Here is a 22,078-nt window from a genome sequence, read left to right on the forward strand (position 1 = left end):
TTGCAAAAAGGCATGGAGTATAACAGCTGCTTCCACCCACTCTGGTTCTTTCACATAAATCTAGTGAAGAAAAGGGTCAAGTTAAATCCAACTGTCCCAAATATCTTCCCAAACCGTAGAAAGGTTCAGGTAACAAGCCTTGGTGGAAGAACATCCTGTGAAATCAACCAAGTACTTGCTGTGAGAGAGACAGGAGGTGACACTGTCCTGCAGACAAGGACCACAGCTGTGCCCTCGATGCATGGCACCGTGCAGTGCCCTTGGAGGCTGCAGGGCTCCCTGCATCCTTCTCGTCCTGCTGCACATCCCTGGCTCCCTGGGCAGGTGTGCTGTGTGCTCTGGGGGAGCAGGGGCTGCCTGCAGCACGCAGCCACAGCTCTCCAGCCCCGGCGCTGGCAGCACAACCCTGCCCGGGTGTGTGGGGAAGGAGGGACAGCTCTGCCGGGGCAGGGACTCGTTTGTGCTGCAGTGGGAGCTGGGAGCAGGGGACACGTCCTGCTCAGAGGCTGCAGCAGGGTTTGCTGTGTGTGATTGTGCCTTCTTTTAGATTAAACTATTTTGCAAGCACTTCCTTCCTGCATTTCTCAGAAGGAGGGAGGGGGGGCTGTGCAAAGAATGTTGAACTGCCTTTGACGGAGGAGGAAAACTGAAGAAAACAAGAGATGCAATCCTAACTACTGACCTTTTACTTGAGCTTGGTGATGTTTTTCAGCAGCAGAGCCTCTGGGGAGTAACAGCATCCTCCTTGCTATTGTGCTGCCTGCCCAAAAAGGGGGCTAAAGTTCAGCTTTTATGATGTTCTCACTCTGGACTTGTGGGAAAAAGGCCACATTCCCTTTCTTAGGTCATACGAGTGCAAGAGATGACAGAGTCCTACAGTCTAACCCCAGGGCAGGAGGCCAGTGCAGAATGGGACTGGGACAGACAGCTTGGTAAATACACCGCCAGCTTTTTCTCCTTATGGAGAGTCACAGCAGGTGGGAGGGTAACTTACATTGTTAAATTAAAAGGCACTGATTTATTTTATGTTGGTGTGTTATTGTTTCGTAAGAGCACATGGGCTGCCATTACTTGTGATGGACTCTTGCACTTTATTGTTAAATCCTCCTTTTCCACTTTGGTCAACAGTTACTGGACATGAATGCTACCTACCAGGAAAAAACAAGAGGCAAATAAGCGTGAAACAAAATCCCAACCTCCTCCCCAGCAAACCAGAGGTGTTCAGGGAACCCTCCATGGTTTTGAGGACTGGGATTATTGCAGTGGATGTTCTCAAATGGTGCTCCTTGGCCCTCAAACTGTTTGTTCCCTGTGCTTGGGGGCCAGAGAGACACCAGTCCCTTTGCTCACCGGTCCTGACCAGGCTCTGTGTCTCTGAGCTGCCACCTGGTCTGACTGTCCCCCTTCCCTCAGCCACATCTGATGTTTCTCTCCATCGAGGTTCCCCTCAGCCATGTTGAAGTGTTCAACAAACACTGAGCTGGTGTTTCCACATGGCATGATCCTGGCTGTGCTGTGCTTTCTGAAATGCAGGGTCTGGCAGCAGAGGAGGTGGTTATGCCTGGAAAGGCTGCTTATTCTAAGGATAAATTCTGTTCTAAGATTATAAACACTCTTTCTAAGTTTCCATAAGATGTACTGTTTAAAAAACAAACCTGGATGATGCTGACAGCCACCTGTGCATTGACATCCCTTGGCAGTGCTGGTGACTCTGCTCCAGGGCCTTGGGGTGCTGATCAGCTCGTGGCCCCCCATGAGCAGCAAGTTGAGAAATCCTGTCCTGGGGCTGATGTGTGAGTTTGCCTTCAGCTGGAGTCTTGTCTTCTGCATGGCAGAGCACATAAAACTTCAGCACCTGTCAGGTCACTGAAGGGTAGGTGTCATTACCTGAAGTGCAGTCAGTACTGTGAATTCTGTGTGATAAGGAAAGGTGTGTTCTGGCAGAATAGAGCAAGTGGAAGTGCTCACTGATCAAACAGCTGAATCACAGCTGCAAGAGAGAGCTTGCTCCTGCCCTTCTCTCTCATGCTCTTGCACCCAGTCCTGGCATATGAGTCACCTCTTTGCTCCTGTGCTGGAGTCTTCTCTGAGTTGCTTCAATTCCCTGCCCCAGCAAGAGCAGATCCATGATTTGGCCAAGTTCATTTTCTATGGAGGTGAAGCAGAGAGGCAGCTCCAATCTCTGCTCTGGGACAGGGACAGGACCCAGGGAAGGGCTGGAGCTGGGCCAGGGCAGGCTCAGGGTGGAGATGAGGGAAAGGCTCTTCCCCCAGAGGGTGCTGGCACTGCCCAGGCTCCCCAGGGAATGGGCACGGCCCCGAGGCTGCCAGAGCTCCAGGAGCCTTTGGCCAGCGCTGCCAGGGATGCCCAGGGTGGGATTGGTGGGGCTCTGGGCAGGGACAGGGGCTGGGCTGGGTGATCCTGGTGGGTCACTTCCAGTTTAGGATATCCCATGATTCTAATAAGAACAAGTCACTTTGCTTTTGATCAGCTCATGTCCTAAGCAGAATGTCTTGGCACCAGCCAAGTGGTGAAATACAGCCAGGTATTAATTCAAAATGCTTGAGGAAATGTGCACACACCAAGGCCACCTTTGGGTGGCTGTTTTAGGGGCACAGACCTGTTGGTGTTCCCTCTGTACCAGAGTACCCCACCCTGTGGCACGGTGGGCTGTGTGACTGTGGCCACAGAGGCAGCTCACCCACCTTGTTATTTTTGATTTGGTCTTTGACATTGAGCCTTTGTAGTGGCCTCCAGTGACTGACCCTCACATGTGGCAAACAAAAAATACCCAGTTACCTGAGCATGCAGGCAGATGTGTGGGTTCTGAAGGAGAGAAATGAGGTGCTTGGAGTCTGTCAACTCTCGGGCATTTCTGGTTATCACAGTGAGGGAAATTAATGCTGTCAAAACAGGCCTGAAGATGAGGGAGGTTTGCCACAGACAAGGGATTTGGACCCATGATGTGAAGCCCAGGGCAGTGGTATTCAGGTAACATCTGAAATGTGTCTGGCCAAGGCAAGATCATGGCCCCTGAAGATTATTTAATATTTCTCTGTCTTTCTGGCTCACAAGTGCTGATTTTCATATCTGCAAGGACTTGCCTGTGGCACCTTGTGGTGCTGTGTGGTGCAGGTTCTGGCTGTACACTCGTGCCCCACTGTTCCCCTCCTCCCTCACCCATCAGTGAGTGGCTCTGGTGGCTGTGGAAGATCCACTGTCCCTGCTGGCCCCCTGGGAGGTGCCCATTTCACAGAGCTGTAGGCTTTGGCTCTACACATCGCTCATTTAACCTCACTTAATTTTGGCTAATCTGAGAACAGATCTCTTTTCGTTTTCTGCTGGATGCACTTTGCACTGGGCTATACAGACATTGGGAGGGAGAAGAATTTGTCTAAATTGTTTGTTTTTCCTTGGGAAAAAAGAAATGGAGATTTATTACCAGTTTTCCCTCCCCGAGGCTCTCCCTTAGCAAAGCCTTGCTTTGGTGGCAGGAGTTTGCAGCGAGCTATTGGCAATTCAGCATGACAAAAGTTCACACAGTTCAGAGCTCCAATGATTACAGAGGAGCTTTTCTTGGGATTTTTAAAATGTCCTAGACACAATTAAAAGAATTTCTCAGCAAGGAGAGTGCAAGCTGGGGACTCTACGGCAGATGTAATCACTCAAGGAAAACTTTGTTTGGCTTGGCTGGGCCCTGCCTTCATTCTGTGCTCTTTCATCCCACCACCAGGCTTTGTCTCAGTCTTTGCAGTGTCTCTCTGTCTGTCTTTCCCTCTTTCCATCTGCCCCACATTCCGCTGCAGGCTGAATGGGACAGCCTTAACCTGGCTACTTCCAAGACAAACAGCGAGTCAGATGGAAAAAGGGGGGCCCTTGGCTGTCAGGAGGTTCCATGGTCACTCACTTCCTAGAATTAAAGGCTGGGAGTTGTCCGTAAACCAGCCAAGCCAGAGACAATGATTGGGTTCCCATTTTGTTCCTTTGATACTGTCTTAAATATGTGCAATGACTGGGAGAACAAAATTTGCATGAAGTAGAAATCCACTTTCTCACACAGATCTGTCCTACCCCGTGTCCTTCGGTGTGGATGACACAGATGGCAAAGCTCAGCTGTTGTTTTCTTACAGGGTTCTGGGAACCAGGCCTGTTCTTAGAGAACTGAGCTGTAACAATTCCTGGCTATGATTGGATCGTTTTGGTAGCCACCTAGATGGGACTGGTACAGCTGGAATTCCAGTGTTGGACTGCATAGTCTTTGTGAGTCACTTCCAGCTCAGGAGGTTCTGTGATTCTGTAAATCAACAGGAGAGATGCATTAAAGCTGCTGTGACCCCAGGTCAGATCCAGTATGTTCAGCCAGGCTTTGCCCAGCCTCTGGGCAGGGGTATTGCCTGTGCCCATGTGTGACTGAGGTGTGAAGGTGCCTTCCCCTGCTCCAGAACCACCCCCAGACAATGCTGCTCTGCTTTTTGGACATGAGATTTTCAGCTCTAAACCCCAGAGTGCTGCTGGGCTGTACCAGCTCGTGGTGATTAGAGAGCAGGTAATTATTGACTGTGTGGTTTGCAGGTTCTGTCACTGATGGAGTTGGAATAAGAAGTGGGCAGATTCCCTCTCAGGCAGGGAGGGACATTTAAAATGCTGCAAAGTGCCTCAGGTTGGGTGGGTGGCCTCAGAAGTGCCTGTGAGCTGGTGCTCACGGGCACAGAGCCCTTTAGAGCAGCCTGAGCTCTCTGTGCAGCCCCCCAGTGTCTGTAGCCCACCCCCCCAGTGGGCCCCGGGCAGGGCTTGCGTTGGCAGATATCACACACTGAGCTGGTTCTCTGCTTTCATTCAGCACTGTAACTCAGTACCACGCTCTAAAGAGACCTTCCATTGGTATTCAGGGCTCATATACCAGCTCTGCACAGTTTCCTGAGGCTTCCAAGGGAAAGGACCTTTCCATGCATAATTTAATCACGTTCAGCATGGCAGCAGTAGGATTTTTTTTTTTTTTTTTCCACAGAAAGTCTGTAACATCTCATTGGTGAACTCCTATACTTTGAGAACTCACAGTGCGCTTGCTTATCTCGCCCTCTCAGATAAACACCTCTCAGCATCCTGTTTTTCTTGTGCCATACGAACAGGAAGAGAGCGATTGTTCGAGATGTGCGTCAGTCAGAGCTGGAACCAGGCAGCCCCTTACCCTCCCCATCACCATGGAAACCACCAAATCCCTTCAAACACATTGGTGCTGAACTGACAGGTAGCCTGGCTTTTCCACTCAGCCTCCCCAGAGCTATGACTTTAATGTGTATGACCTCTGAAAAATAAGGGTTTTTATTTTATCTAGGAGGTGGAGCTGTGAATTTTGGAAGGGAACATTCATCACTACTTTTGTCTTAAGTAGCAGCGAGATCTTTTATTTGGCCATGGATTTGGTGCTAGGAGCATTGGAAGGGCTCAGAGGCAGCTCTGTAGTCAGGGTAGGGAGAGTGGTGTGAGGACCTGGGCAAGGCTCTGCCTGAGCCTGTGTGTAACATCTGCAGTGTGTCCTGGAGATAACTGGCTTGAGCCAGCCAGCTTTGGAAAAAAGCACCTGCCTGTTCTGCAGTCGCTTAGGGGTGACATGGTGACATGGAGGGCTTTGTGTGTGGATAGAGATTTAGGATTTGGGAGTGACTGGAACTTTTCCTGGCACCTCAAAGGGGGATTTTCAAAAGCTGCAGCAGAAGTATGGTTGAAGAACAAATTGTTTGAAGGTTCTGATAATGCTGAGTGCCAGTGCTGGTCTAGTGGAAGGTGTCCCTGCCCATGGCAGGGGAGTTAGAATGACATGATCTTTAACAAACCTCCAACAAACTAGTCTGGGATTCTACCAGAGATGGAATTTTAATCTACCAGTCTGAGATGTAATTAGCCAGAGAAGGGAGAAATTCTTTTAACTTAGAGGTTTAACCATTGTTTTATTCAACATAAGCAAAGCAGCAATTTCCCTCTGCCTCTGGACAGCTCGATTCAGCCTGGACAGATGGGTCTCCTCCACTTTGTTTACCTGAGTAAACATGTCACCATGTCCCCAGGTGCCACATCTTCACCTTTTTTGAGCACTTGCAAGGCTGGTGACTCCTCCAGTGCCCAGCACTTCTGGCTCTGTCCAGGGCCTGGCTGGCTCAGCCCCATGACCATCATACACACTGACCTTGGAACAGGAGAGAGCCTGCCCCCATCCAGCATCTGTGGTGCTGCTGAAATGTGCTCAGGTGAGGAACTGGCAGAAGAAAAGGTGGGAATGTCCTTAATACAAGAATCAAACTCTTCTTACTGTTCTCAAAAGAAAGTTGGATGGCTTCAAAATATGTACTACAGCTTTTTAGAATTACCAGGTGGGCTTTTTCATATGGAACTACTTAGGATGCACAGTTAAAGGTTGTTAGGTTTAGAACTTGGGGATTTCCAGAGATGTCTGGAGGCAAAAAAGGATATCATTTTAGCTCTGTGATAGTGCTCTGGATCTGATGATTCTTTCCCATCCTGTGCTTGAGTCCTCTGGGGCTGCTGCTGTTCCTGGCAGTCTCAGTCTCTTACATAATTAAGAAGTTTCCCCTTTTATCCTGGACAATACCAGTTTTCTTTCCTTTTGCAGGACTGCTAAGCTGGAAAGAAGAAATGGTTAGTTTTCTGGAGTGCTGTTTTAGATGCTTTTAAAGTGAATTTTCGTTTCTATTAAAGTGCCATTATCTCAGTGTAAGGACATTAACTGGCTCCTCAGCTGTGACAGATACTCCTGTTCCTGGCCTGAGGAGGTTGGCAGGACAGTGTGATGTGAGGAAGGGCTCATCCCACGGCACTGATTGTTGTCCTCCTTCCAGGAATGTGGTGACTCGCTCCTCACCCTTCCCTCAACACTGAGCTGGTTTCTGGGAACAAAACCTAATTCTCATCATCACTGAAAAAAATGCATGGAGCTGGTACCTAAAGGAAGTAAGGGTAGCCTGGCTGAATTTCTGAAGGAAAAGAAAAACTGTATGATGAAACTGTGGGTTTTGTCTAAGCGGATTTGAACACAAGAGTGCAAACCCTGGTTTGGTCGGGATGGGGATCCACCGAGCTCAGGGCCTTGAGCCACCCCTCTGGCTGTGTCTGGCCGTGAGGGTGGAAGGAGGGGTGTAAAATGGGAAGGGAATGAGGGACTGACTGCAGTGCTGTCCTCCCCTCCCATGTGTGTCCCCACTGTCCTGGGCCAGAGATTGTCACCTAGTACTGCAGAGCCCTTGACACTGAGGTTAGAGCCCATTTGACAGAGGAGCAAATCATGTCAAAGTGTTGACAACCTGCAAAAGGTTTATGACTGTTACATTTTTAGGCTTTTATGAAGTTGGACTTCATTAACTGCCTAGAAAGCAAGCTCTTGGTGTTATTTTTAGAATTGCTCTTTTTGTACAAATTGCTGCACTTCTCCTTGTCCCCCCAGGGTGCACTGAAAGTGTCCCTAAATGGCCTCTGTCTGTCTGAGGTGATGTCACCCTTTGTTCAGGGTGACAGTGTGGGACAGGCTCCTTCACTCCTGGGCAAGGGAAGTTTCTGCTGCCCAGGCTGGGTCATCTCGGGCACTGCGAGGATGTCCCAGAGCTGGGTGACTCTTGGTGAGGTTTCATTTTTATTTGTTGGGTTGGCACCAGCTCTGAAGGGCCCCCTCTGCTCCTGTGCTGGGTGTAGTGCCCAGGTGTAGTGAGGGACAGGATTCTGCCCCTCTGCCCTCTTCAGATGAGATTATAGCTGCAGAGCTGCCCCAGCCCTGGGGCCCAGTGCAGGAAGGACCTGGGGCTGCTGGAGAGAGTCCAGGGGAGGTCACAGAGCTGCTCCCAGGGCTGGAGCCCCTCTGCTCTGGAGCCAGGCTGGGAGAGCTGGGGGTGCTCACCTGGAGAGGAGAAGGATCCATTGAGACTTCAGAGCCCCTGCCAGGGTCTAAAGGGGCTCCAGGAGAGCTGCAGAGGGACTGGGGACAAGGGACAGAGGGACAGGACACAGGGAATGGCTCCCAGTGCCAGAGGGCAGGGCTGGATGGGAGATTGGGCAGGAATTGTTCCCTGGCAGGGTGGGCAGGGCTGGCACAGGGTGCCCAGAGCAGCTGTGGCTGCCCCTGGATCCCTGGCAGTGCCCAAGGCCAGGCTGGACACTGGGGCTGGGAGTGACCTGGGACAGTGGGAGGTGTCCCTGCCATGGCTGGGGTGGAGCTGGATGGGCTTTAGTGTCCCTTCCAACCCAGACCACTCTGGGATTTCACGTTGTTGTTGCTCAGGTGTCTGTACACTCTGGGAGGAAGAGGCAAGTGGGTGTTCTCAGGGCTGGTGTGGGGAGAAGGGGAGGAGAGCCCCTGTTTGGAGCCCTGGGGTGGGGCTGTGCTGAGCCTGCCCTGCCCCACAGCCTGGGGAGCAGCCCTCGGGTCTCTCCATTGACAAAAGGCACTAAGAAAATAAGAGGACAATGTCACTGCCTGTTGTGCTCAGCCAAGCAAGCCTTCTCTTTTAATGAGAGTGCATTTTGTTTGATCTTTGCTTTTTTGGGGGGAAATGATGAATTTTAGCCATTATGAAAACAAAAGGCATGGTTATTTGTAAGGATTGTTTTATAAGAAGCATATGTGTGCTTTATTTTTCTTGTGCTTGAAGTGTGGGGATTGTTTTCAGTTGGGAGGCTGCAGCAGAAGAATGTGAACTTCTGACTCACTTAGAAATCGAGCATGTATCAGCCAAATGCTGAGGGTTCCTATTATGTTTTCATAACTCAAATTTCTCAGAATGGAAAGGATCTCACTTGCCCTTAGTTAGAGAATGATTTTTTTATTGCCATTGAGAAAGGCTGGCTTCTTTTCTAGAAAAACTTCTCTTGCTTCCAGTACACTGTTCATTTCCCTTTTCCCTCTCCAGCAGGGCACTTTCTCCATGTTCTGCCTGTGCACCTCATTCTCTACCATATTTCTGTGTGAGCTCTTAAATCTGGCTTTTCAATAGTGGTGTAGTCAGCAGCACAGGCCAAGGTATGGCTTCACAGAGTGATCCCAGGAAAAGTGGCCTCAGCTAATGGTACCTGAGGAATTCTGGCTTTTGTCTAGAAGAACCAAATGAGGAACACGAGATGGACATTGCCTGCAGAGCCAGATGCAGCCCCAGCCATTCTGTGGTTGTGTGCTTAGTGTAAGCTTATGCAAGGATATTAGAGAACACACATCCAGGAGGACTAATTCTGTGATACACAACTGCATGTTGGCACATTAACAGAGGAGATCCAAACCAGAGACTCGTGGAGGAATTGCTGGCCTGTACCTTGCAAGGTGCATCACTGAGTTACAAGTTTCTGTTAAACCAGGTCTGTCTGGAAGGTGATAAAGAATCACAAAAAGATAAGCCTCTAGATACTGACCTCCTCCCTAAAGTGAAGCAAAATATTTCGTGCTGAGTGGAACAATTGTCTCAGTTGGATTGGAATAAAGCTTCCCCCCTGCTCTCCATACATGCAGAGAACTAGGCTGGGGCAATCCCTCCGGGGTGGCTGGCCTATGAACAAAACATAAACTAGTTCTGCAGTTCCCAGGGATGCCTGGGCCAGCTTGTGGCAGCGTGTTGGGTGATGTGACCCCTTTATTTCAGTACCTATCCCAGCTGTGGGAATCCTCATCTGCTGTAGAGAGGCTGCAGGGGCCTTCATGTCTCCCCTGGCAAGCAGGTGGCTGTCATCACTGGGCTGGAGAAACAGAGCACTCACAGCTGCTTGAGGAATGAAGGAATGTGTAACCATTCATCTTACATGAAGTTTCTGGTGGCTGAGAATGAGTTGATGTTCACAGCTAGGAGACTACATGTGAGGAACTCAGAGCGCTTTGGGATATTTCCCCTCCTGTCTGGTGTAGATCTTCCACTGACTGCATTAGGCAGAAGGGGAATCCAAATGTGTGGATGAAGAGCTGGAGGAACAAGTAAGAAATGCCTCTCTTTCCCTTGGTGAACCTGGACTCCCAGGCCTCCCCAAAGGCTCTGTGTTTAATGTTAAAATTACAGGGGAGGTGTGTGGTGTGAGGAGTTCAGGACTGTGGTGGCTGGTGTGGTTCCTTCCCTCCTGAGATGTGCAGGGCTTGGTGCAGCTGAGTTCAAAGCTCTGTGGATCAGAAAACAGCAGCTGAAACTGGACACTGAGCCAAGGCTGGAGTGAGCCAGACAGACCAGATAAAGAAGGACTCTCTCCATCTTCTTGCTTCATTTCCTTGCTGTGTGAGTTCAGCTAAATGCACAGTTAGACATTCTCAAGCATATTTCCCTTTTGTGGCAGGCACAGTGAAGGAATGGGTTGCTGGGATGAGGAGAGAGTTTTGGAGCTCAGGAAATGGTGCTAAAGCAGAGCAATGTATTGTTTCTGAAATGAAATAGTTTTGTGACATCTGATCCTCTTGTAAATTTGGCTGTGGACTCAGTGGTGGAAATGGAGCAGCTTGTCCTGGCAGCATTCCCTGTCCCTGCAGGCACTGCTACCTGAGCAGTGCAGAGAACACCTCTGGCTGCTTTCAGTCTCCGGTGGGGGACTCATCCCTGCAGTCCGTGCAGACTGGGATCAATCACCAAGTGCTGATTCCTCACAGTAATAAACTGAAAGATTTATTTCTGTTACATGTGCTCATTAATGGAGGCACAGCATGAACACCTGGAAGGTGTCACAATCTGGGGGTTTCTACAGAGGAATGTTGCACCTTTTTAATTAGATCTCCTCGTCCACAGAGGTTCAAATTTGGGCACTGGAAAATGTATCCATTCATTTTTGCTCCAAGTGATATTCTTACTGTTGCCTGTTCTTCTGCAAAACCAGCACAAACCTGATGTGAGCTGCAGCCACTTCTGAACAAAATTGAGGCAAACTAGGTTTGGATAAGACTTTGATTAATTCACACATAACACACAATTTGTTTGTCCTCACCTGCAATTTAAATGACCCAGAGTGGGTGTGCCCCTCATGCTACTGGAACAGGAGCAGGGTGAGTGGTTCTGCTCACCCAAACCCCCAGTCTGGGCATTGTTTTCACTGAGGTACTGGAGTTTTAAAGTCCAGAAGGGCGACCTGCCCTAAGGGGGACATGGAAATACCTTGAATTTTAGTTTTCCTTTCAGAAATATGTCTCAAAAACATGTTGCAGTAGGCAAGAGTTTTCACTGAGAACAGAATCCTGGGATTTATTGGGGCAGAAGGCACACAAAACAATAAGTAATAGTAAAAATTCACTGTTTGTTTTCTGGGTAACATGGATTTGTTGGATATTGCATTAATCATTTATTAAAATTCTATTAACTTGCAGGGCAGAGGGACAAACTGGCTGGCTGAAGAAAACATAACCATTGTAGGGCAGCAGAGGGACAGCCCCGATCTCTGGGACAGGGACAGGAGCCAGGGAAGGGCTGGAGCTGTGTCAGGCTCAGTCTGGATATCAGGGAAAGGTCCTTCCCCCAGAGGGTTCTGGCACTGCCCAGGCTCCCCAGGGAATGGGCACGGCCCCGAGGCTGCCAGAGCTCCAGGAGCCTTTGGCCAGCGCTGCCAGGGATGCCCAGGGTGGGATTGGTGGGGCTCTGGGCAGGGACAGGGGCTGGGCTGGGGGATCCCTGTGGGTCTCTTCCAGCTCAGGATATTCTGTGATTCCATAAATCTGTGATTCATAAACACTTTGTTCTTGACTTTTCCTGTCCATGACTTTCAGCTGAGATGGTTTGGGGGCTGTGACCCTGCATTTCACTCACTATTTCCACCTTCTTTGGGGTTGCTTTTTTTTCATTCAGTATCTTTTCTTCTGCTGACTGTAAATCTTCCAGGTTTTTGGCCACAATGGCTTTGGCATTGAATGGCTTTGGGCACAAAGAAAGTGTGAGGAGGTTTTTTCCTTGGGAAATTCCTCCCCTAGGGTTGGATGTTACCCTTTCCTCAGGCGAGAGGCACAAGGAGGCTCAGTCAGAATGCGGGGTTCTCTTCCCAGGGCGTTTCAGCTGCACTGGTGAATAATGCAGCAGAATTTTGCAAGGACACCACTGCAAACCTCACCAGCAAAATCAGTGCTTACCTCACCAGCCCCCAGGCACCGCTTTTGTTGTAATCACAGCAGGGTTTGAGTGATGGATGCACAAAGGAAATGGAGAGACTGAACAGAAAGTAGTTTATGGCTTTCCTTAAAGGCACTTTTCTAACTCAAAAATATAAGCCTTGTGGTTTACATGGTTTTGAAATGTAACCACAGAACTTGAGAACTGGAAGACATTTGATTTACCATCTCCTGCAATTTTGGTACCAGGTTCAGGGCAGAACTCATTCACTTTCAGGATGAAAAACGTTCAAAGGAAATATATTAATGTAAAATGTTTAAAACAGGAACATGCTATTGGGAGAAACTGTCAGTGCCAACACTTGAGGTCTTTTGTGTCTTGTTGGAGTGGGTGCAGATGTGTCTTTTTGAGATCTCCACCAGGGTGCTCTAACCTTGCTTTGGTGAAGCTTTTCCAGCTGTTTTAAGGTCTGCAACCCTCTTTTTTGGGAGCTGTGGAGGGTCAGTATCAGACTGAGCACTTTCTCTTGAGCTCAGTGTAGGAACTGGATGGGCTCAGCTGCCTGGGACATGTCTCCTGGCCCTCCTCAGCTGCTCACAGCTGGAGCAGGGAGGCCTGATGTTCTCTGATTTCCCACACTGCAGTTCTTGTGCTGTTTTGCACCTTTGTTTTTATTTTGCTCATTGAATGCCCCTTGCTATTAGCTGGATATCTCTTCAGGATGTAGGTCTCTCTGCAGGACTGAACTGCTCTTTAGCAATGGAGCTTCTGAGTGTCCTTGGTGGGAATGATGGGGTTTTTCCAGCCACCATGCCCCATCCTTGATTTGTTCTTGTCCAGAGCTGAGCCCAGATGCACTTGTGGTTCAGTTCTGACCACTTGGTTTTCACTTCTCTTAATCCCTCCTTCCCTTGTACTCCTCCCTCACTCCTTGCTGTGGGGAGCAGCCACCTGCTCTCCAGGTTTTTCTGGAAGGCTTATGAAACTTCCTGTATGGTCCTCTTGTTTTTCCTTGGATGTCCTGGTATTAGTTTATTGGTGCTTCTCTTCTTCCTTCTTGGATGTGGATGGCCAGGTACCTGTCTGGTATCCCACTGGAGTATAGCAGTAGTTATTGATTAATTAGCCATGTCAAAGACACTCATTTTTCACTCTTTAGGGGTGCCAGGAGAACCTCATCTGCCAAAGAGGTCCTGTGGGAGACAGAGCAGATGAATTGTTCCTTTCTTTCAGGAGACCAAACAATGTGGACCTTCACATTTCCATCTCCCATCTCATCTAGAGAATAACTGGATGCAGTAGCTCCAGGTCCAGCATGAACTCTGGTGTCCTCCCTCTGGTGGGATTAGACAAGGGCACGAGGTGGCTTTGCTCTCCTCTTTATGTCTGGCTCTGGGAGCAACTGCTTGTGGGTTATTTTGTTATGTTTAGCCCCTGACTGTCCCTCATCCTTAGACTCCCAGAAGTCTCACCAGGTGAGGAAGGGAACAGCCCTGTGCAGGTACCAGCAGATTTCTCGGTTTCTCTCCTTGTTCAATACCTGCCCTCTGTCATTGTGAAGCCATTCCTTGTGTCCTGTCCCTCCAGGCCCTTGTCACAAGTCTCTCCAAGTCTCTCTCCAGCTCTCCTGGAGTCCCTTTAGGCATTGGAAGGGGCTCTGAGCTCTCCCTGGAGTTTCTCCACCAGGTCTGTGTCCCTGATGTGCTGAGGAGGCCAGAGTGGATGCCGTGGTGCAGGAGTTCTCTGTGGAAATCACCCACCTCTGGGTGCCCAGAGCCCAGCTCTGAGTCCCTGTGTGCCCACGCTGGCACCACTGACCTGCTTAAAACTGACCACAGAGATGTTTTCCTCCAGCTGTGTCAGCTCGGGTTTCAGTGGCAGGGAGGTAAGGTAGGAAACGGTCTGTAGGAAAAGGGCTGGGTTTGTTGACTGAGGTTTAGAAAGCTTTTAACAAGTTGAATTATTGGTTGTATCTGAAGTGAAACACTGCTCTCCTAACTGCTCTCATTTCCTGTATCATTCCAGCCTGTTCCCTGCATTAATTACAGCTCAGATTTACAGTGTATTTGGTTACACACTGTGTTGCATTCTCTCTTTTTTTTTTTTTTTTTTCCTGTGTGTGTATAAATTTCCTTGGGAGTCAGGCCAAGAGGAGAGTGTGCAGATATGCACACACACATGGACTGAATTTGACTGTAATTTGCTAATTTACTGGGGAGAGGAGATTTGGCTTTTCTTCTGTTTTGGTGTAAATGGAGCCTTTTCTTTTTCCAAAGGAGGAGAAGTAGCTGAGACCAGTGTTTGGAGAGTTCAACATTTCAGAACAACCAGAGATGAGAGAAAATATTATCCTGTGAATTGTAAATGTGGCATTTTTAATTTGGCTGGTGTTTCCCAGAGGTTAGTGGATAATGGGAATATTATCATGCTCTTGGCTCAACCAGTAATCAGCTTGCTACTTCAAATATTTTATAAATGCAATGCCTCAGAGTTCGGCTGGATGAGGTGGAGCCTTTCCCAGCTGAGGGAGTTTTTTGTGACCTGAAATATGAAGTGTGATGGGATCCTGAGCATGAAATCTAGCATTTGGAAATGAGCTCTTTAGGAATTGTAAAACACAGAAGATGATTGAAAGGAAGTTTCCTTTTCAGTTTAACATTTTTCTTTTGGCTGTATGCAAACATAACAGGAGGTACATTAGGAGGAGTGGTTTTGGGGAGTTCATTCAGATTTTTAAATTCATTCTTCACATTTAAAATGTTGATGCTGCAGATGATTTTCATTCAGAATATTTTGTATCATGGTTCTGTAAGTAAATGATTGTGAATTCAGTAGAATCAGATATCAAACATGTTACTGCTTTTAAAATGAAATATTCCTAGAGAAGTTCTTTAGGAGCACTGGTGTGATGAATATTGATATGGTGAATGATGGTATGATGAATGACTGTATGTGGAATGATAACACACAAAAGAACAATGGAATGCAAGTTCTGCAATAACTAGGCGAAAAGTAAGAGGAAAACTCCAAACAACCTTCTGTTGAAATATTTGATTCCTCTTTGTTCAGCCTTGCCACTCATCACATCAGCCTTTCATCTTCCCTCTTCCTCAGGCACCCTCTTGCCTGAATGCCACTGCAGCCCCATTGCTGTCCAGCCTGGCAGGGCAGCACCCCAGGGCTGGCCCAAAGTCCCCCACTCCCTCCTCCATCCCCAGCTCCCCAAGAGCTTCCACTGCAGAGCCATGCATTCAAAACTCCTGTGCTGATCATCCCTCCTGACCTGTGCAAGGTGCTGCTCTTCCAGGACCCTTGGGTGTCCTGTGGGAAGGGTGGGGGTGTGCAGGGAGCAGGAGGATTGGGCTGGAAGTGCAGCAGCACAGTTTTGGAATGCAGGAGCCCACAGGGTGCTGAGTTAAGGCCCGCCTGGCTGCTGGCTGTGATTTTATTAGGATTTCAGAGTGCAGGGTTTTACACACTAATCCTGACTGGCAGTCGGAGCTCGGTGGTTTCCAGCATGGAGTAGCTGATTTCTCTGGGGTGAAACAATGCCCCAGTGTGTCTGGGCTGCCTTTACAGAGCCAATAAATCTGTTTTGTTTTGTTTTTCTCCCTCTTTTTCTCTCTTTCTTCCCCCTCCTCCAGGCCAGGACCCACTCCTGCTGCTGAAAACCCTTCAGCTTCTGTGGACAAAGCATGAGCTGGGGAAGGTAAGGCTGATCCCTGCACACAGCAGTTCCTCTGGATGCAGAGCATGTCCAGGCACAGGACGCTGGGGTCAGACCCGCCATCCTTCACGGCTGCTTTCATTCCAGCACTCAGGGGACCAGCCTCTGCACTTGCAGCTACAAGTGAAAAGAAAAGGTAGCTTTGTGTGATGGGGGGCAGCTCAGGGGATTGGAGAAAAGAGCTGGAGTTTCCAGGGCTGAGTTACAGAAGGAAAGAAAATCAAAGTTTCTTCTGTTTTGTTTTAAATACATTTTTGTTCATTAAATGGAGAATCTTGGGGGGAGGGAGAAGAATACTGCTAGTAGCTGAAAAAATGAGAGTTGAACTTGGTAGAGAAGTGCTTTTTGCCAATCAAAGATTTCATATTTGAAGTATTCTTTTTTTTTTTTTTTCTGATTTGGTTTGGTTTTGCCTTTTAGAGTGGTGAATGCAATTTGCACTGCTGTCTAAAATTAATGCTGTATTTTTATACAGCAACCTATGGGCTCTACATAGAGATTTTTCATAGGCAGTAAAATGTATTTCATCTAAGTTTGGAAGCTTGAAAACTAACAAAACCAGCAGATGCATCAGCTGAGGGGTGAGTTTTCTGTGTTGAACTCTGCACCACTCAGGCAGATTCAGAAGTGAGATGATTCCTTTTCTGCAAGGCCCAGAGCCCTGCAGCTCCCATGTAACCGTGTGGAGTGTGTCCTGTGTGGAATCTGTCCTGTGTGGAGTGGCCAGCGTGGCTGAAGACCTGGTGGACGTGCTCCATCCTGTGTGTCTGCAGTGCTTAGTCACTGTTCTGGGCTGCTGCTCTTGGACTTTCCATTACTGGTAGTCTGTGGTTGCCAGCTGGAATAAACAACTGGAAACCCAGTGTGAGAGGTGCCTTTCCAAATGGTCACTCACTGGCAGAGACTTGAGCTCAGCAACTCTGAAGCCTTGAGCTTTCCATCAAGTTTTGTTAGAGTTGGAGGCAAAAAGTATTATCTTTTAGGTCTGGAGGGGAGTTAATCCCACAAAACAACAGCAGGAAAGAGAAATCATCAAAATCCCTGCACTGGGTACCCTGGGATGTGGATTGGGAAGAAAAATACTCTGGAAAAGACAAAACCTCCCGTGGACATGTGCTTTGGCAGAGAGCACTGCAGTGATTCTGCTGGGGGTGGAAAATCTGGAGGATCCCTAGGACCCATGGAATAGCAGACTGGTTTAGGCTGGGAAGGAATTTAAAGCTCATCCAGTTCCACCCCTGCCATGGCAGGGACACCTCCCACTGTCCCAGGTCACTCCCAGCCCCAGTGTCCAGCCTGGCCTTGGGCACTGCCAGGGATCCAGGGGCAGCCACAGCTGCTCTGGGCACCCTGTGCCAGCCCTGCCCACCCTGCCAGGGAACAATTCCTGCCCAATCTCCCATCCAGCCCTGCCCTCTGGCAGTGGGAGCCATTCCCTGTGTCCTGTCCCTCCAGCCCTTGTCCCCAGTCCCTCTGCAGCTCTCCTGGAGCCCCTTTAGGCCCTGGCAGGGGCTCGGAGCTCTCCCTGGAGCTTCTCCTCTCCAGGTGAGCACCCCCAGCTCTCCCAGCCTGGCTCCAGAGCAGAGAGGCTCCAGCCCTCGACCAATTTAGTGGCTTCTTTTAAATTCATTCCTGCAGCTCCACATGTTTCTTCTGTTGGTCACCCCAGTGGCACCTGGGGTTTGCAGGTCCCCAGTGGGGTTTGCAGGTGTGTCCCCTACTCCAGGCTGTGTGCTGGGCAGGAGGGTGTTCCTCAGCCTGGAGGGTGCCCAAGGAAAGCCTTTCTGAAGCAATGGGGAGGGCTGTGGTGGGCCCAGCTGCTGTAGGGGGACACAGCAGGATTGTCCCAGTGGGTTCTGACTCATGCTTGTCACCCTGTCACCAGGACAGGCTGGTCCATGCCCAGGGCTGTGCACCCACAGAAAGTGTGGACTCTGTTTTGAGGGGCTGGGCTGCTCTGCCCTCTGTGTGCAGCTCAGGTGGGCTGTGCTGCTGCTGCCACCCAAATGTCCAGCCCAAATAACTGAGATAAGCTGACTGAAATGCAGCTCAGCTTGCCCCAGTGCCATCTCTGCCTCTTGCTGTGTGTGCCTGTAGGTCAGAATTGGCCATGAGCTGGGGTAAATCAGCCCCTTGATCTTAAATCCGTGACCATGGCCAGGAATGTGTCTGCCAGGGCATGACCCCAGTTCTGGAACACGTGTATAAGAAATGGTCATTTCCTACATAGGAATGACAGTTTGGGAATAACCAGGAAGCATCACCAGACTGCCTGGAGCTGCGGGATTAGAACCAGGCGACCAAAGCTGAATAAAGGAGTGTGTAGTTTGAGCATCAGCAACATTTTCCTATTCCCATGATCTGTCAGGCTGTAGAAATCCCCCGAGGAGCGTTCCCTGCCATGGGAATCAATTGAAATGGAAATGGCAATTACAAAAACAGTTTGAGCGGAATCCCTCTCTGGAGAGCCAGGCAGCTTCACACTCTTTCCTCCCCTCTCTCAGTTGAGGTGTCTCGTGGTGCCCTGTTTGTTCTCTGCCTTTCCTCCTCAGATTATAGATGCCATAGCTGAAGGCTTGCTGGGAGGTTTGGAAGGAAGCTTTTTCCCAGCTCATCACAGTCTCACTGGTACAAAGGCAGTGCAGATGAGCAGTTTGTGCTGCTGGTGATGGTGTCAGTGCTGGGAGCTGCTCTGCCTGTGCCAGCAGGACCTGGTGTCTGCTGGAGCCCATCCTGCCAGAGTCCAGCTCACATTCCAGCCCAAGGAGGGGTGGTGGAAGCTCCAGTTGTGTTGAAGTGGGGCTTTGGAGGGAAACAAGCCATTTCTAAACAGTGCACTGGAGTTGGCGAGTTGCTTTGTTTTCCTTTGGCTGTTGTATTAGATGCTTGTGGTTGGGTTAGAGCTTGTCTTTGCCTTCTCCTGCATCTCCCAGCGAAGTTGGAGCCCTGTGTTTAACATTGCAAATTCTTGCCACAGGGAAAATTACTTACAGAGAGAAATCTCTTATCTGAAGTCCCATCTCAGTTAGTCAGCAGCTTTGTCATACTGCCTTTGATAGCCTAGTGAGAAAGAAACCATTTCTGTCATAAACCATAGGTTCTGTGGGTTTTCCAGACATGAAAGACACTCTGGGAAACAACTGTCTTCCAGTAAAAATTGTCGATAAAAAAAAAAAAAAAAAAAAAGAAAAGAAAATGAAAAAAGAAAATTCATTGGCAAATTTTCTGTAGATTTTATTTTGTTTTCCATGTTGTTCTTCAAACCTTATATTGTTCCCACTGGAAGCTCCGAATGGGGCCATGAAATCTGGTAAATTACAAGTTCTGGCTGCAGCAGGAATGAGCATCTTTTCGATTTAGCTTTTTAGCTAGAAAAGAAAGAGAGCAGCTGCTCTCAGTGATTTCTTCTTTTCTGTCTCTGCTCTCGCCCTGCTCCATGCTGGTGATGTACCATGCAGTGAGAGGTCCTGTGTGGGTACTGAGGATGCCACTTCCTCACCCTGCCAACCTTCCCAGCTCCCTGGAAACTCCTTCTAATGTAAACATGATAGAGATATTGCTCAGTACTGCTAATTTATCACTTCTACCAGATGGAGAGTAAGTAGCCTATTAATATTCACAAAGTGAGGGTCCAATTCCTTCACATTTCTAAACACATCACCCTGGGATTCCTAAGATTTATGGCATGGAGTTTTCCCATGTTCTGAGCCCCTTTGTGGGGCCTTTAGGCTCATGGAGGTGTGCAGGGGCAGGAAGTGCTCAGGGAACTTTGGGGAAGGAGCTCAGATTTGGAGGGTGACAATGTGACAGAATTTGAACTCAGATGTTTCATTCACTTTGAGTGTAAAATCCAAACTATTTGGAGACTCTCGAATATTCCGATTATGGGCACTGCCGTGGCTGAAGTGGGCATAAGGTGAAATATGCAGGTTTGTGGTGCAGCCATGAGGAGGGGTTCTTGTACTACTTGTAGGTATCTTAGAAGATCAGGAGGTTTTTGAGCCCACTTCTCTACCTTCAATATTGCCATTTTCCCAATAACACCCCTCTCTCCAGCTCAATTCTTTTCTCCCCCTCCCCCAAATTCCAAGCCCCTTTGTCTGCCCCACAGAACAACTTCTCTGTCTTTATGGGATAATTAGTGTGGACAATTGCTGCTTTTCCCATTGGGTTGGAGGTGCAGTGAGCCATGAAGGAATCTGTAATGACATGAAAAGTCACTGGAGGCACGGATGGTGGCTGAATAGCAACAGTTACCTCTCTGAATAGATTAAATTAAAAAAAAAAAAAATAAAGCTTTGTGTTCAGCTGGGGGAAGGGAGGATTCACTAATCTTTTTGTACATGACAATGTGGTTTTGTATCTCGGCAGCTCAAGGAAGAAATCAGGCGGGGCTTTGCCAGACTGGAGGACCCTTTGGCAGGACTCCTGGCCATGCTGGAGAGCAGCAGTGATTGGAAGGGGAAAGGGCATTCCCTGGGGTATTGCATCATCACGGAGCTGCAGCTTTGGATAAAAGCACATCCTGCTGTCCCACAGGTTAGCAACAGAGCTGGGAGAGAGGAGAGAGCAATTGATTTTAATGTTCGTCAAGTATCTTTCTAGTTTCACTTTATTCCAAATCCAGTGTCTTCTATGTAGCCTTTTACAGAGCGTGACAAGGTGTGAAACTCACAGTGAGATGTTGTTATCTGTGGCACGCTGGCCTGAAAATGGAATCATATTGGGACCTGTGCTGCCAGAGCTGTTTTCCCTCCAAAGTTGGGATTTCCATCTCTCCAGATCAAACCACTTTGATCGAGTGTTGCTCTTGCAGCCTTTCCAGGCCAGAGGCTCTCCCACTGGAGCCCACATCCCTGCTGTCAGGAGAAACCCAGTTGCAGAAATCTTCTCTGTGTGTTCTTCCAGCTCTGCAAATAGAAGCCAGTTACTGTAGGATTGCTTAATTCCTGCCATATGGTGGGAATGCAGAAAATGGGAACAGCCTGCCTTTTCAGCAGCTGAATGATTAGTTAAGTAAAGTTGGGTCATTAGATTATATGTTCTAATGTTTACCATTCCTTTTGCCTTCAGATATTCTGATCTATTGAGATTTTCTCTTTCCTGTAAGCTTTTGGCTCTGAACTGCAGGATACTTTTATATTTGTGTTGCTTCCTTTCCCATTTTTCCAAATGGCTCTGGTTAGATGTTGAGCTCTGCCATTACAGGATCGACAAAGTGCAGCGAAATGCTACTGGCACTGAAATTCCTGTGTCATGAGTGAATGATCACGTGGGAACACAAGGATTAATACCTGTGTCTGTGCATCTTTGGATGGTGCTTTTGCTTTCCCTACCCTTCATGCACCCAGCAGCAAGCCTGGGAATGAAAATGGAATTCTTATGCTTGATAGGTGAGATCTCCCTGGAGGGGAGTCACTGGATTCAAAGATTTTCTGCTGGGAACTAGAGGGGAGAATTTCTGAAGAGCTCTGTTAGCACAGAGGGCATTTTTCCAGTTTCAGATTTCACTTTTGCACAAGGCCCTATCCCTTCTCCAGAATTACCCGACAAACATTTCATGTTCTTAAAGTGGGTGCTGTGAAAAAAAAAAATGTGTGTCATATTGTTCTGATTTCTGCCTGTAGACTCCACAGGGAAATCGGAGAATCCCTTCCAGAGGAATTTGCTTCCTTTGTTTAAACAAGCTGCGTTTTCAGCCGCCGTTGACTCACAGCCATCTTTACCAAACCTGTGTTTGATTGTTTTTTTGGTTGTTTTTTGAAGTCTGGCACCAAGCTGAAGAAGCTGCAGGCCCGTGTGCTCGGAATACTCTCCCAGTGCCCAGCTAATCTGCTTGACCCCCTGATTAGCATTTACCAGCTCCACACAGCAGACCGGAACTATTTGCTTGAAACTGTCAGTCATCTTTATCTCCAGGGCAATTACAAAGAGGTGGGTCATGTCTTTCAAATAAATTTACCTTGCCAGCTCTCTGTGAATGTCTGTGGCCTTTATTTTTGGATGCATTTCAATGTGAATTCCATTTCGTCCCAGCAGCTGCACGCTGTGAATGCTGCAGCTTAATGTGCTCTTCCCATGTACAGGAGCAGCCTGGGCTCAACCTTGGCTTTGCTGCTGACTGAGGACAGAATGCCAGGGAATCCTCTCTCCACTCATTTGCTGACCTTTGAAAGTAATAGCTTAATAGGCTTTAATGTGGAGAATTTAAAGGGATGGTTGTGTTCTTTTTTGTTTTCCTTGTCCTTAGCAAGAAAAGAAGGGATTTTAGTCCTTGGTCATAGATCTGCTGTGC

The 22,078-nt window shown here is 48.5% G+C and overlaps 1 protein-coding gene across 1 annotated transcript in view; it reads left to right on the forward strand.

The window, feature by feature from the left end:
- Window positions 1–22,078, forward strand: part of EXD3 (exonuclease 3'-5' domain containing 3) — a 246,180-nt gene that overhangs the window by 58,002 nt on the left and 166,100 nt on the right. Inside the window, exons 4-6 of the mRNA XM_066332574.1 lie at window positions 15,701–15,765; window positions 20,155–20,322; window positions 21,550–21,717. Coding sequence (XP_066188671.1) covers window positions 15,701–15,765; window positions 20,155–20,322; window positions 21,550–21,717 — 401 coding nt within the window. The remainder of the gene's footprint in view (window positions 1–15,700; window positions 15,766–20,154; window positions 20,323–21,549; window positions 21,718–22,078) is intronic.

Source organism: Sylvia atricapilla, chromosome 19 (genome assembly GCF_009819655.1).
Source record: "Sylvia atricapilla isolate bSylAtr1 chromosome 19, bSylAtr1.pri, whole genome shotgun sequence".
In the NCBI taxonomy this organism is placed as follows: Eukaryota; Metazoa; Chordata; class Aves; order Passeriformes; family Sylviidae; genus Sylvia; species Sylvia atricapilla.